This window comes from Atractosteus spatula, chromosome 20 (genome assembly GCF_055471065.1).
Source record: "Atractosteus spatula isolate fAtrSpa1 chromosome 20, fAtrSpa1.hap1, whole genome shotgun sequence".
Lineage (NCBI taxonomy): Eukaryota > Metazoa > Chordata > Actinopteri > Semionotiformes > Lepisosteidae > Atractosteus > Atractosteus spatula.
This window is the reverse complement of record NC_142725.1, coordinates 8,329,473-8,344,559: the sequence shown is the minus strand read 5'-3', so window position 1 is coordinate 8,344,559 and position 15,087 is coordinate 8,329,473. Positions and strand designations below refer to the sequence as shown.

Genomic DNA, 15,087 nt, shown 5'->3' with positions numbered 1-15,087 from the left:
CAATACCATCCATGTCTTCATACTCAAGGCGTACTGTGTGTTCTACTTATTCTCTGTTGCCGTGTGTTATGCAAAGAGGAGAATCACACAAACATGCAGTTGGATACAACGCAATTTGATGACTTCTGGAAACAGCAATATTCACTTATTCACATAGTTTAATATATGTAGATTACCGATTCTCTTGTATAATCAATATTACTTTTTCAGGTCGGTGTTTAATAAAGCAATCTTCCTCAACGGGCAGCAGTAAGGACTCCAGGTGCAATAACTGCCTGAGCTCCGTCACTATCAAACAGGCCTTACACCGACAGGACAACTCTTTTTGGAATCTTCGTCTGGAAGGTCATTTCATTTCCAGTTCACCATTCCCCAGGTCTCCACCAGGTTCTTGTTTCATTCAATCCAGATAAAGCCTTTGCCCAAGATGATTGGAACTATCCTTTTCAACACACGCGCAATGCGTTTCTGGTTCCAGCTTTGCCTCTAGGATTGGTCTTGCGCTGCCTTTCCTTCTGCCTCAGTTCATATTAACGAGCCACGGCCTTCGTAGCTTTTCTTAAGTTCCAGGTGACAAAGGCACCGTCTTCACAGGACTCCAGGCCTCGCAGATGCAGAGCGGCTCACAGGCAGTCTTCACTGAACTGGTGGTCTGGTCGTCCCTCCTACCGACCTCACATACCTCTCTGCGCCCCTCTTCACCCAAGCTCTCTACTGCTGGTTTGGCGCTTGATTTATCTAGACTGGAACAGGGTGCACAGCTGCTCCCTGCTCTATGGATTGCCAGCAGATCCAGTCCCCATCTTGGACAAGTGTAAACAGCCTCCAAGAACGGACACACTTGGGAGACGTACCAGCCCTCGAGAGCTCTGCCCCTCGCGACATCACAACTTTGATAAACCACCCAAGCAACTGACTTGGATTGTGTCAATATGAACGATGAAACAGGAACCAAAAGACACAGGGGGAAACTTTGTGAGAACAGAAGGCCATTCTTTACCCAAAGGGTGGAGGGAGGATGGAACAAGACACCTGCCACACGGTTGAAGCTGATACCCTGGTTTCCCCCAAGAAACACCTGGATGAGATCCTTGGACCAATTAGCTATTAACTACCAAACGGGCTGGATGGGCTGAATGATCTCCTCTTGTTTCTTACTGGTTTTGTGTTCTTCTTATACCACATTCAGGGATTTAAAGTAAAAAGTTTGGCAGAAGAAGCCCAAACCAATATCCAATCTTCTTGTTTGCTGCTACACCTTTGCTCCCTGCACCTTCCGCACCTGCAAGGTTCATCTGCTGCTTTAGTTCAAGAAAGATCAATGCCAGGATACACACACACACACCTAATGCCAACCCAGAGATCAGTATCCTCCTTTAACAAGAAACAAGAGGCAGGCTCAGCTATTATTTCAATAGAGCACGAGATAACTTCAAGGTGCATGAATGCAGAATAGAGACAGTGTGACTATATTTCTGAAACCAAAGACAAGAGTTGGATGGCGACAGCTACAGTGGAACCGTGCACAACACAAAGCGCCCTCTTTGTCTTGCCACTTGTCCTGTACTCTTGTCCCCGAGGCACTTGGTTAAAAGCAGGTTGTGACGTAAGCATGCGTCAGGCACGTCGCTACTTTCTTTGCTACACTTGTATCGATGAACCCTTGGCATCGATCCGTTTCTGCCAGGCTGGTACAGTTTGTACACGATTGCACAGCCCTTAGAATCGGATACAGATCAAAGTGCAAAGCAAAGGGGGCCTGGTTCCCAGACAACAGCTGATCTCACTCACCTGAATTCTCCTGTGCAGAACTGCCTGAAAAAGAACAAGAGGACAGGACATGTTATTCATGTTAAAAAGGCGTCAAGAGTTACCAACACGGTCCTCATCCCCTGTCAGATTGTAAACAGCTTATCACACGCCATGTGAGTGATGGCCTGTGTGCCTCTGTTCAGCCTACAGCTCACTCTGCTATAACATGGCATCAGGTATAAAACATAAGATAAGATCAGATCACTTTATTGGCCCTATACAATTTCTTGTATTAGGAATGTGTCTTTTCGCATACCCCAGCTTGCTCTCCATGAGACACACAGACTGGGAGAGAAACTTGGGGTCAGAGCGCAGGGTCAGCCATTTATACGGCGCCCCTGGAGCAGTTGGGGTTAAGGGCCTTGCTCAGGGGCCAATTGAAGTAGGATTCCTCAGCCGGCCGCGGGATACGAACCGGCAACCTTCCAGCCACAGGCGCAGATCCTGAGCCACAGAGCCACTACGCTCCGCCCGTGCTACTGTAGGTGCCTGATTTAATTGGCCTGATTCCTAATACAAGAAATTGGATATGGCCAATAAAGTGATCTGATCTTATCTCATCACAATTTAGAGTTCGCAAAATTTCTGGGCTGTATTTGGAGTTAAAAAACATAGGAAGAACAAGTTGAACTGATGCAAAACACTTTTAAAAGGCTTAAACCTCTCTCCTCCTTAGTTGCTGCTGTGTTTTTGTTTCCCTTTCTTTCAATGTGTGCTGACACCTGGTGTGAGATGAAAGCAGAAAAGTTCTGCTGAGATCTTAAAAAAAAAAAAATGCATTCGTTTAACTGACAAACATCATAGTAATAGTCCCGCTCCTCTGCTCTGGTATGTGTAGCACTATTACACCAATGTCAGGTTAAATTTGCAAAACGTGGTTAATCCATGTTGCAAATCTGCCCAATTGTTTAGAAGAAGTTACGCAAAGATTTCAAAAACTTACTCTCATTATGCATTTTTTTACCTTGGCATAGTGATTTAAAACCCAATATAAGCTTGCTTACGTTTTGAATTAAAGCCAGAGCTACATCAGACGATTTGCAGGATTTCTTAGGAGGATCAATGGACAATTGGACAGCCAGATAACTGCCTCAATGTTTATACTGAATGACCTCAGCACATTTAGAACCACCCAATACCTTCACAGACTGAAGGGTGGTGGGAGGATGGAACAAGCTGCCCCAACAGGTACCTGAAGCATAATGGTCCCGTTCATTCAACCAAATAATATACAGTAGCTCTGGTAACACTGCGATTAAGCACATTTTTAGTTTTTTTTAAACTGATTAACACAAATGTCCTATTTCATATTTTCGCAGACATTTGGTGAGAACCAGCTGACCAGCATATTTGGTCTAGGCAGTCAAGTAGTTATTGAAATAGTCTCTGACCTATATTTACTGGTTAAAGAAAGTTGTCAGATTTTCTTCTCCATTCAAATAAAAAAAAAAACCTACGCCATATTTGCCTATGCAAAACCACCTGTTCAAAGGTATCATTATACCATAAATTAATCCAAGCACAATCTTACCTGAAATTCTCTGCTGTTTTGGGAACAATGTCGGCAAACAGCTCAACCTTCATTCTTCCAACCTCCTGGATAAAAAGAAAAGCAACAAGAGAGATATGATTGGAAAGGTGATTGCAAAGTGGTCTCCAAAAAACACACACTACATTTTACCAGGTAATAGAATGTTTAATCTGATATACTGCTCATTTTCACATTCGCTCATTTTTCACATGTATATCTATAGCTCTGAAAATGTGGGGCGAATCGCAGTTGATTGTCAACCCCGAATTTCCCAAAGAGCCCTGAACTAGGAAAAAAATTACATGAAAAATGATATGAAAATAAATGATGAATGTGCAGTAACTACACATACTGAAAATAAAGTTCTAAATTACTTAAGAACAAAAGAACAGTTTCAAATGAGGGGTGACCGTTTGGCCTTTTTTTTAAAGACCAAGGAATCAGCTTCAGGTACATGTTGGGGCAGCTTGTTCCACACTCCCACCACCCTTTGGGTAAATCAGTGCCTCCTGTTCTCAGTTTTAAATGCCCTTCCATACAGTTCCCACTTTACCCTCTGGCTAGTGTTTCACTATTCATTTTAAAGAAGTCCACTATGTTGACTTAGAAGATTCTGAATGTTTTTATCAGATTTCCTTGTAGTCTTCTCTGTTCAAGGCTAAAACATCCAGTTCCTTCAGGGTGTCAGTGTAAGAGATTCCTGTAAGCTCTGCAATGTATCTGGTTGCTCTTTTCTGGATGGTTTCCAGAGCAGCAATACATTTTCTCTGACATGATATGTGACATGATCACAATATTCTAAATGAAACCTTAGTAGTGCATTTAACATTCTTTGATGTAAATCAAATACTTTTAAATATATATCATGACATTTAGCTTGCCTGTTTTATTGCTTCATCACATTATCTAGAAGACGTATATGGTGTGTTAATACAAACACCCAGGTACTTTTCATAAGAAGCCTCTTCTATCTCAGTGTCTTCCATTTTGTATTTTTGTATCTATCCTGTACTTCTCTACATTAAATGTCATCTGCCCAGTCTTGGAATGTTATCTAAATACTTCTGAATCTCCTTTTCTGCTTCTACAGTCTTTGCTAATCCTCCCAATATGGAATCCGCAGAGCTGACGAGTTCGCTAGCTATATCAGAATCTAGATCATTGACATAAATCAGGAAGAGCTGTGGTCCTACTACAGATACCTGTGGTACTCCACTAATTACATCACCCAATCTGAGCATTTACCCCTTATCTGAACTCACTGACCAATTTACGTTCCAAGCAAGTGTTCCAATAAATGCAAACAGTCTGTAATTTGAAAATTCATCTTTATATGCAACTTTACATCTTTAGAAACATTATATAGAACTATATATCCTATTTAACATTAACCTTTACAAAACAGGTCTTATTGTCAATACTGTACAGCAAGCATTTCCACTTCTAATACTGAAAATATTAGAAAGAAAATATTTTCTAATTAAAACAAGTAGAATTGCAAACTACTTGTTACCACCTTGAAGAATTAAAAAAAAAAGAACTGCAAAATATCTGAAAAAGATTCCATATCCAAACGTGTTGTATTTTTACTTTTCGGTGTAAAGTTAACCTTTGCAGGTTGCACACAGACACGACTCTCTAAGCTCTGTTTGGTTTGTATACAAATGTACATGTAAATAAGGTCAGCTTGTGCCAAGGATGAGGTTGTCTGCTAAGAAAATACACTACTAATTTAACTTCACCATGTCAAAACTACTGTGTTTAATTTTTTGTGTACAGTCTAGGCAACATGCTTGTGTGTTGTAAATCAGTCTCTTGAATTCAGGGCCCATGTGAGGCTCCAGACAAGTTTGTGTGGTGTAATTTACATCAGCAGCATGTGTCTCTGAGTTGATCATGTTCACAACATGGGAAAATAAGGAAGATTAGGAAAGAGAAGCGGCTGTTCAGCTCATCTTGTCTGATTGTTTGTTTACAGCTTACTGGCCCCTTGAGCTAATTCCAGAGGGATCTGGAGGAATCTGTTCCAACAGGCCTGAGCAGCTCGCTCCTCCTAAATCTTTCGACAAAAGAGGTCCTTCTAACCCTGTCACTTTCCACCTGTGCTCCTGTTTTAATATGGATCCCAAAGCCGTTCTGTAGGTCGGTCTGTTCAGCTCTTTTAAAGATTTAGATACCAATTCCGCCCTGCGGATCTTCATGGCAGAGATACAGTATGTTGCCACCGGCCTTTTGGATGGATGGTTTAAATGAGTGCAAAATAACAGAAAACTCATCTTATTTCAGGGCATGTCTGAGTTTTAAATTTTCGTTGCACTGTGCTCGCACACGCCACTGGACTTAATCCTGCTGTATATAAATTCTTCTGTTTCATCAATCCATTTTTAACCGCTTTCTCCAATGCAGGATCTCAGGGGAGCCGGAGCCTGTCTCAGCGATCAGTGGACGCAAGGCAGGGTCCCCCCTGGACAGGACACCAGGCCACTGCAGGGCACAAACACAGACACTCTCACACCAGGCCAATAGGCCAAAACCACCAGCGTGTTTTTTATACTGGAGGAAGAACCAGGAGCACCCAAAGGAGACCCACACAGACACAGGGAGAAAATGCAAACTCCGTGCTGAACGCACCCCGGGTCCAGAATTGAACCAACAAGGCGTCACCATGTTGTCACTCTGCTTATCACGCAGAAAAAAACATCTAAAAAAAATCAGTCTTTATTAGGATCCATCATTTTTTTTTTGCTCCACATGTTTGGCAAATACTTATACAGTAATTAATATTGTTCTGAAGTGCCTATAAAAATCTGTATACAATGGGTAACACCTGGCTAGTTCAAACATTGTGAAGCACCCAGGTTTACAGAGGGAGATAATTAACCACAGATCATATTCTGTTTGGTTTAGAAGGCGGCTTAATCTCCAATTTTGGCCTGTGTAGGTATTACATTTGCTTGAATACTTGGTAGCAGTCTGGGATTTACTGGGCTGGTCAGGACATACTGTAGGCTTCTAGGATGCCTTACTTATACAAGTGTAACTTGTATGTTGTATGATTATGTTGTGTATTGTTTAGTGTGTATATTGTCATGATATACACACTAAGAACGCAGGTGTCTCTAATAATACCACCTGCTTGGGGATATTCTTGACAAAATCTATACAAGTTGGGGGTTATAATAATTTAATTTACTTATTGATAAATCCACACGGGTATTTTCTGTTATTCACCATTTTTGTAAGCTCCTATTTGTAACAATATGTCAGGGACCAATTCCATCTTGGATTTAATCTTTTATAATCCACAAAGCCACCACTATAGAAATAAATATACTTTACAATATATGAATCACTTTTTGACTTACCAAACAATATTTGCACACGATGTATATAGTATAGTCTTACAGAAAAAGTTACTTAAGTAATGTGAAACTATTACACAACCAGTTTATCAGGACAGACTAACATGTCTCATGAATATTCAAGATCTTAAAAAGTAATCAATCTCTTTATCTTTAAAGGGCACTTGTGCATAATCAAGAACCATGAAAGAACATAATAACCCAGATGGATAATGCCTTTACCAGTACAGCCACTGGTGTTTTGAAGATGTTGTTGAAGATGAATGATCCTTCAGAGTCCTTTAAGAAATAATTGGAGTTGAAACTTTTATCATTAAACAATAACCGATAATGACTACAATGAGGATCACAACAATTATCCTCATTGTAGTTATAAATAGCAGACAGCAAACAGGAAACACCTGAAACACCAGCAGCCATATCACCCTGCAACTCACAACTGGCAACCCACTGAAGCTCAGCAGGTGTGAGCCTGGCCAGTACCTGGATGGGAGACCTCCTGGGAAAAACTAAGGTTGCTGCTGGAAGAGGTGTTAGTGGGGCCAGCAGGGGGCGCTCACCTTGCGGTCTATGTGGATCCTAATGCCCCAGTGTAGCGACGGGGACATTTTACTGTAAAAAGGCGCCATCCTTCGGATGAGACGTAAAACCGAGGCCCTCTCTGTGGTCATTAAAAATCCCAGGGCGTTTCTAGAAAAGAGTAGGGGTGTAACCCCAGCATCCTGGCCAAATTTCCTATTGGCCCTTACCAATCATGGCCTCCAAATAATCCCCATCTATGAATTGGCTTCATTACTCTGCTCTCCTCCCCACTAATAGCTGGTGTGGGGAGTGTTCTGGCGCACTATGGCTGCCGTCGCATCATCCAGGTGGGGCTGCACACTGGTGGAGGTGGAGGGGATCCCCATTACCTGTAAAGCGCTTTGAGTGGAGTGTCCAGAAAAGCGCTATATAAGTGTAAGCAATTATTATTATTATTATTACCCAAGAGAGCATAAGAAGAACAGTACAAAATGAACGGAGGACAAACTAGCCCATCTATCCCCTCTGGTAGTTATTATCTAATTGATCAAAGGATTTCATCCTGCTGCTTCTTGAATGGTCGCCTGTTCCATACTCCCACAACTCTCTGAGTAAAGACGTGCCTCTTGCTGTTGGTTTTAAACACAATTCCATGGCGTTTCCCCTTGTGTCCTCTGAATCATGTTTCAGGGCTCATTTGGAAGAGATCGGCATGGACTGACGATGTCGATGATTTTGAGGATTTCGAAAAGGGTCATCAGGTGACTGTGGCTTGACTCCCTATAGCTCTGTCGTTTTATTTCATGCGTACCTTCCTGCAGTCAATGCAGAAAGAAAACTGAAACTACATTTTAATTACTGGATTTAAAAACCGTTAAAACAAAACCAAACTATTAACACCCAGTTACTCTGAAGACTTTTCACAGCATTCCAGAAAACCAGGCCTCCCTCTATGTAAACTGTTAGAGAGTGCAGGGTAAATATTTTTAATCCCTGTGTTAAGTCCCACTATGTCTCAAACATTGTTTGCCTGGCAGTCTTGTGAGCCATATACTGTTTAAACAGCATTCCAAAAGCACTGGGCAAACTCTAATCTAATTCTTAAAAAAACAATCTGAAAGGCACCAATACAAAACATTCAATAGGTGTTCACCTCCAACACAAGGCAGAGGCTTAACTTTGTTTGTCCTGGTTAATCTTCAGAATGTTTTTAAGAGGGAACAGTACATGCTCAAGTCTGGAGCCTGAGCACCAGCTCGGACACTCCCTCTATATCCAAGAGCAGCTCCCTGTTCTGTGCCCTCCTGAGTCTTACTTTGCCATCCTCATCACCACAAGCCAACTTGATCTCTGGTCTGCTTTAAAGCTGGGCATGCTGTCAGACACCACAGAGCTCTCTTCATCCCTGCCCTTCGAGGAAAAGAAAGAGATGTGCGCGATCTTCCACGACTTGTTTAAAGTAGAGTTAATTTCATCAAATCATGCAGTCCAAAACGTTAAGTTAAGCACACAGACGCTTGTAACACTTAGATCTATGTACGTCTGCCAGCTCTACGCACTGCAAGTGAGCAGAAAGCATGGTGGACCTTTGAGAACCAGACAAGCCAGTGGCCTCCTTTTGGAACCTGTCCATCGTTGAGTGACAACAGCCAATCAAGGACAGCTAACACTGAACTATGAGGTATCCACCCGGGATTTAAGGCCAGCTTTGACCTCTGTTCTCTAAGCCACTCCCTAACCTCTTAAAAGCAGTTTGGAGACCTTATTAAACCCTGAGCAACTTAGGAGTTTTAAACGAAGCGCAACTCGGGCCATGCTGCCCTGCACACATCCTGACCCAGCTCATAGAAAAACGCCCTGGCACAATGATGCTATGTCCCGCAAAGTGGGAGCTGAGGCTACCCATCTGTCAGCGGAGCTACTTGACAGTGCCCAGGTATTAAAAACAGCCCCAGGCAGCGCGAGGAAAAGAAGAAAGATAAGGGCTGTGGAAAAAGGACACGTGATTCATTCAGACCCGTAGTTTCCAGCAATTCAAAAGGCTGTTCAGCAGAGTATCAATGTCATTACGCACACAACTGGGAAGGAGACTGCAGCAGTGCCACTGGTCAGTGAACAAGCCATGCCGATATCTATGGAACAGTCAAGGTTGGGGGACTATTTAGCTAAAGGTCAAATAACTGTACCTGTGGCTACTGCTGGAGAAGTGCCTTTTCTGTTCTGTGCGGTGCTACAGTAACTGCTACAGTTAGAGCTACAGAAATTGAGTTCATTGTGATCATCACACTTAATTTTATTAGAGACTCGCGTGGCCCTTTTTCAGAACGTCAAACTGGATTGTTCTGTGTTTAATCCGGAACAAACTGGCCCCATCGTCTGAATTCCAGAACTGAGGCAGCACGGCAAAGTGCCCCGCCCACCTTATGCAATGTAAAAGAAATAATTTTAATATTTCTGAGAGGCGTTCCGCCAAGCCTGGCTGTCTGGATATTTACATAGACACGTTTGCATTTCAGCCACCAAAACAACACGGAAAATGTGAGCAACGCCAGCCTCCTTGCATGTAGCCGACAAAATACTCTCTCATTCCAGACAACACCTGATGGCAAATCCAACATCCAACACTATATTCTCCGAAGCCTTTTAATTAGAGTTACTGAACTTTTTCACCGACCAAGAGGGAAGCCGGACTGAAATCCTTGTTTAAGACCTTTCCTAAAAAAAAAAACCAAATCAAACGGCAATGTAAACTCATGGCTAAAACAGCAGCCTTTCTTTTACTCAACCTTGAGGCCTGCAGACTTCAGTTCAAGTCAGCTGTTCTTGTGCATAAGCATTTCAGCTCTTAACCTAAATAAAATAGATTATTCTTAGACTGCATGTAAGAAAATCACAAGTGCTGCACAATCTAACATGATTTAAAAAAAAAAAACACTTGACAATTTTGGGAAACAAGTCACACAAAAATCAGTTTAGCCAGTCCTCCTGAGATGCTCCCCCTTGGGAACACACAGTGAGTCGCAAAGGGGCACTTAAAAAACAGGAAACCTGCTCGTCTGTCAGCGATGGCACCATCAGCGTTTACAGCCCTGCACCTGAGGCACAGGACTGCATTATCCCATGACATTTCGTAAAAGGTCAAAAGAGGAGAATCCAGGATACAGATGCTTTTCACGATGGTCAATTCAGTTGTATTGTAGTGCACGCTTTGGACATGAGTAGAAATGAAGAATATTCCCTGTCTGCAGGCTCTGTCACTACAACAGCTCCTTGAGTAACAGTTTCACCTGCCTGGAGGCTCTCTGTCACTACAGTAGGTCCCTGAGTGACAGTATCACCTGTCTGGAGGCTCTCTGACTCTGCAACAGCTCACTGAGTGACAGTATCACCTGTCTGGAGGCTCTCTGTCACTACAGTAGTTCCCTGAGTGACAGTACCACCTGTCTGGAGGCTCTCTGACTCTGCTACAGCTCCCTGAGTGACAGTATCACCTGTCTGGAGGCTCTGTCACTACAACAGCTCCCTGAGTGACAGTATCACCTGTCTGGAGGCTCTCTGACTCTGCAACAGCTCCCTGAGTGACAGTATCACCTGTCTGGAGGCTCTCTGACTCTGCAACAGCTCCCTGAGTGACAGTATCACCTGTCTGGAGGCTCTCTGACTCTGCAACAGCTCCCTGAGTGACAGTATCACCTGTCTGGAGTGACAATACATCTCCTCAGGCTGGAAAGCACAAATGAATTTGTGCCACAAATAGTACCAGTTCAAAGCTCCAACCTGACCACATGCAGTACACGCTCTTGTTTTCTACATGCAAATGAAAATGCAAGCGAAAAGCAATGCATACCAAGAAGGCTGCATGTAATGAGCCAGAATAAATACAATGAATGCCCGACTGTCAGATACACAGAAGAGGGGTGGGGGAGTCTGTATTCACCAATATTAGAGAGGTGCTTCTGGATGAACTTTAAGGGGTTCTCCACTTTAGTGCCTGAACACCTTGCTTTACAGGACTCTGACCTTCTAATAACTTGAGTAGTGAACCGATTCATTTTTTTTTTATAACTTCTTGATCAAGAGCCAGAGAATAAGCCAGGAGGGCAGAGTGAGCCCGTCAGTAGAACTTCCTGGACAGGACGCCAACCCTCTGGAGAGCACACACGCCCGTGTGCTCTCTCACACGCTCCAGGTTAATGTAGAGACGCCAAGTAACCTGTACAGCGCAGACTGCAGGACCACGGAGACAAAATGTGAAAAAGCTAACCCCACACAGAAGGCATATCGGGCTGGAATCGAACCCGGGGCCCAGGAGACGCGAGACTGCCATGCCACTCCAGCACGTAAGAGTCAACAGGCTCACATGTGCTAATCTGAAGATCGCTTGATCCTGACAAGGCACAGATCCATCCATTTTCTAACCACTGTATCCAATTCTTGGTCGCTGAGCCTATCCTGGCAAGCAACGGGCACCAGGCAGGGTACAGCCTGGGTGGACTGCCGGTCCACTCTCACACCTGGGCCAAGTTTCCCAGAAAGCGCTTCAACTCCCAGCATGTCTTTGCTGGGAGGAAACTGGAGTACCTGGAGGAAACCCACTCAAACACAGGGTGAACATACAATACTTGTCAGATAGAGCTAAGATGTATTTATTAAGATTAAGATTTATTTCTTGGGTTCTCCTGACTCTTAAACCTATTTAACCCTGAAATCGTGCTCACCGAGAATACCATTCAACACGAAATTTCCAAAAACAGAATTTTACCACAGATGATGCATTTCCTTTGGTTTGGCAAGGTTGCTTAGTCTTTTCAAACTAATATTTTGATGCTCTGAGTTTTATTTTCTGCTCCAATAAGTGGACGTTTGCATTAATTCTTTGATGGAAACCTCTACCCTAACCTCCCAAAACCCTTAGCTCGGGTTAGGGTTAGGATTATTAGAAAACATGGAGGATGTTTGATGGCATGGCTGTGTTTTAGGACAGAAATGGAATTGAGGAAAAGTGAAGTGTCCGCGTGAACAGCACCCCAGGATTTGACACCAGGGCCCCAGCACTGTGGGAGGACAGTGGAGGAACACTAAGGTTTCAGATATCAAATCAAAATATTCTTCCACCCCCAGCGAATCACAAAAATAGATGATCCAAAATAACATTGCTGAAGCCGTTCTCATATTACCTTTGCCTATACACAACCACTCCACTATGACATAATCACAAACAGTCTGACAACATTCCCTTTCATTATTTATTTGTATAAGATTGCTACTTGTTTCTGCCCTATCCCAGCACACGCTGCTTTTTTAGACATTTTTAAAGAACTACACAAACACACATACGGTTTTTGCTCCAGAATCAAAAACCAAATCAGAATATTACTGGAATTAGCTACCTTTATTTACTCCGTCCCAATTCCTTATTTAACATGTCACTGCGCCCCAGACAGCAGCCTGACTGACTTTACAGTCACGTTTATTTGGCGGATATCTGTCTTGTCACGGGCTCAGGCTGACGTGACGTCACATCAGCAGTTACTCAGGGGTACCACGAGGTCGGGCATTTCTGCCACGAGTCAAGCAAGTTCCAACCCCAACAAGTGGTACCAAGCATCCAGTTTCCACCTGAAAGCATATTCTCTACTATTATATTGCTGTTTGTACTATTGCTGCTTACTGTATGTCAGTCTAACAATATTGATACACGTCACCCTCTTAAGACACTGTGCATCCATGCTCTTTCCGACTGCTTCTTCATCCTGGATGAGACACCAGCCCATCGCAGGGCACACACGCTCACACCAGGGCCGATCTCCCCAGCAGCCACTTGACCTGCCAGCACGTCTTTGGACTGTGGGAGGAATCTCATGTGAACACGGGGAGAACATACAGACTCCACACAGACAGCACCCCAGGCCAGGAACTGAATCAGGATCCCAGCGCTGTGAGGCAGCGATGCTGACCACTGTGCCTCCCTGTTCTGCACATACAGTAGATGCTATTGTTACACAAAGGAAAAGGCAGATTAAATCGACAAGCATTACTAATGTTCCTCCCTGTGTTTTAGTTCCACGTTCCACCGCTGGCCTAACAAGGAAGAGCTGGAAAATTTAATTTCAATAGGAACAGAGATGTACAGTCACAATCGTAAGACCAAGTAATTGCTCCCTGTAAATATCCTTCTGATTGATACAACCCACCTATTTTTTAGACTAAGACAACTTATATTAGACATATATATCTAACGAGCTATTCGTGCTAAACCAGGCTGCGATATTTCTAGATTAGATAAAAGGCACAGACCAAAACAGGTGCTTTGCAGCTGTCAGTATTAAATACGATATCTGCGAAGATGTGTCTGCAGCCTTGTGGTGACGTGAAATGTTTACACCCAATACTGTGTACAGACAAAATGTACATATGCAGTAATCTTCATTCTTTTTTCAGTCATGTTTGCTGCAAGACCTCAGAGGCTAAACACAGTAAAAAGCACAGAAACAGTAAGAGACGCACGCACTGCACTGGCTGCAACATAAGACAGGTGACAAATGAGCCGATCCCATTCAAACCCATCCTGCTCTTAGATGATCCAACACTTCCATCAAGCTAGATCTAGAGGGATCCCACACAGTCAGCCTGAGCAACATGGAGGGTTGACCCAGATCCCCACAATTCTGTCCTGAATGCTCCCAGACTTGACTTTCCCTTGCATTTCCCATGTGTTTGTGCTGCTGAATTAAGAAAAGCCAGCAGCCATATCACCCTGCAACTCACAGCTGGCAGCCCACTGAAGCTCAGCAGGTGTGAGCCTGGTCAGCACCTGGATGGGAGACCTCCTGGGAAAAACTAAGGTTGCTGCTGGAAGTGGTGTTAGTGGGGCCAGCAGGGGGCGCTCACCCTGCGGTCCATGTGGGTCCTAATGCCCCAGTATAGTGACGGGGACACTATACTGTAAAAAGGCGCCGTCCTTTAGATGAGATGTAAAACCGAGGTTTAGTCATTAAAAATCCCAGGGCGTTTCTCTAAAAGAGTAGGGGTGTAACCCCGGTGTCCTGGCCAAATTTCCCATTGGCCCTTACCAATCATGGCCTCCTAATAATCCCCATCTATGAATTGGCTTCATTACTCTGTTCTCCTCCTCACTGAGAGCTGGTGTGTGGTGAGCGTTCTGGCGCACTATGGCTGCCGTCGCATCATCCAGGTGGGGCTGCACACTGGTGGTGGAGGGGATCCCCATTACCTGTAAAGCGCTTTGAGTGGAGTGTCCAGAAAAGCGCTATGTAAGTGTAAGCAATTATTATTATTATTATTAAAAGTATTACCAATGGATTTCAGGATGTTGAATACCAAAATCGAGCCCTAAGGTCCCTGGTATATAAGACTGATTCCTACCTGATCTCCTCACAGGCTGTATGCCAGCAGGGTGTTCATACTCTGTATGAACACCTTCACACCAAACTTCAAATCAAACCTAGTGACACCTGCCTGTTCCCAAGTCTCCCTTTCTTCCTAGTGAGTGTCGGCCCCTCAGGTGGAGGTCTCTGCTGGGGAGCTGCAGCTACACCACCTGCTCAGTATAGAGCTCTGAGAAACAGGCAGACGCGACCCCACTCTCCAACATCGAGTCCATGCGCAGAGACGTACACGTCAGGCCCTGCCTGATATGACACCATGCTGCCAGAGACTGTCCTGTTGGCTAGGGTCTGCTCCTGTTTATGCTAGCTCTTGGGTGTTTTGCAGGAGCACTCTTGTATCAAGTCTGTTCACTTCCAAGCAGGTTTTGCTACCACACCGTGTCACAAGGAGCACTACTTAACCGGCATCTCCTTTTGTTTCCTTCTCGTGTTATTGAGAAATATTTCTCCA

At 43.9% G+C, this 15,087-nt stretch overlaps 1 protein-coding gene across 2 annotated transcripts in view; it reads right to left on the bottom strand.

Moving 5' to 3' along the window:
- ppih (peptidylprolyl isomerase H (cyclophilin H)) overlaps positions 1-15,087 on the bottom strand; it is a 54,937-nt gene that overhangs the window by 16,820 nt on the left and 23,030 nt on the right. For both annotated transcript variants that reach the window (XM_088938221.1, XM_088938222.1), the window contains exons 2-3: positions 3,344-3,408; positions 1,792-1,815 (exon numbers count right to left, since the gene is read on the bottom strand). In XM_088938221.1, coding sequence (XP_088794347.1) covers positions 1,792-1,815; positions 3,344-3,408 — 89 coding nt within the window. The remainder of the gene's footprint in view (positions 1-1,791; positions 1,816-3,343; positions 3,409-15,087) is intronic.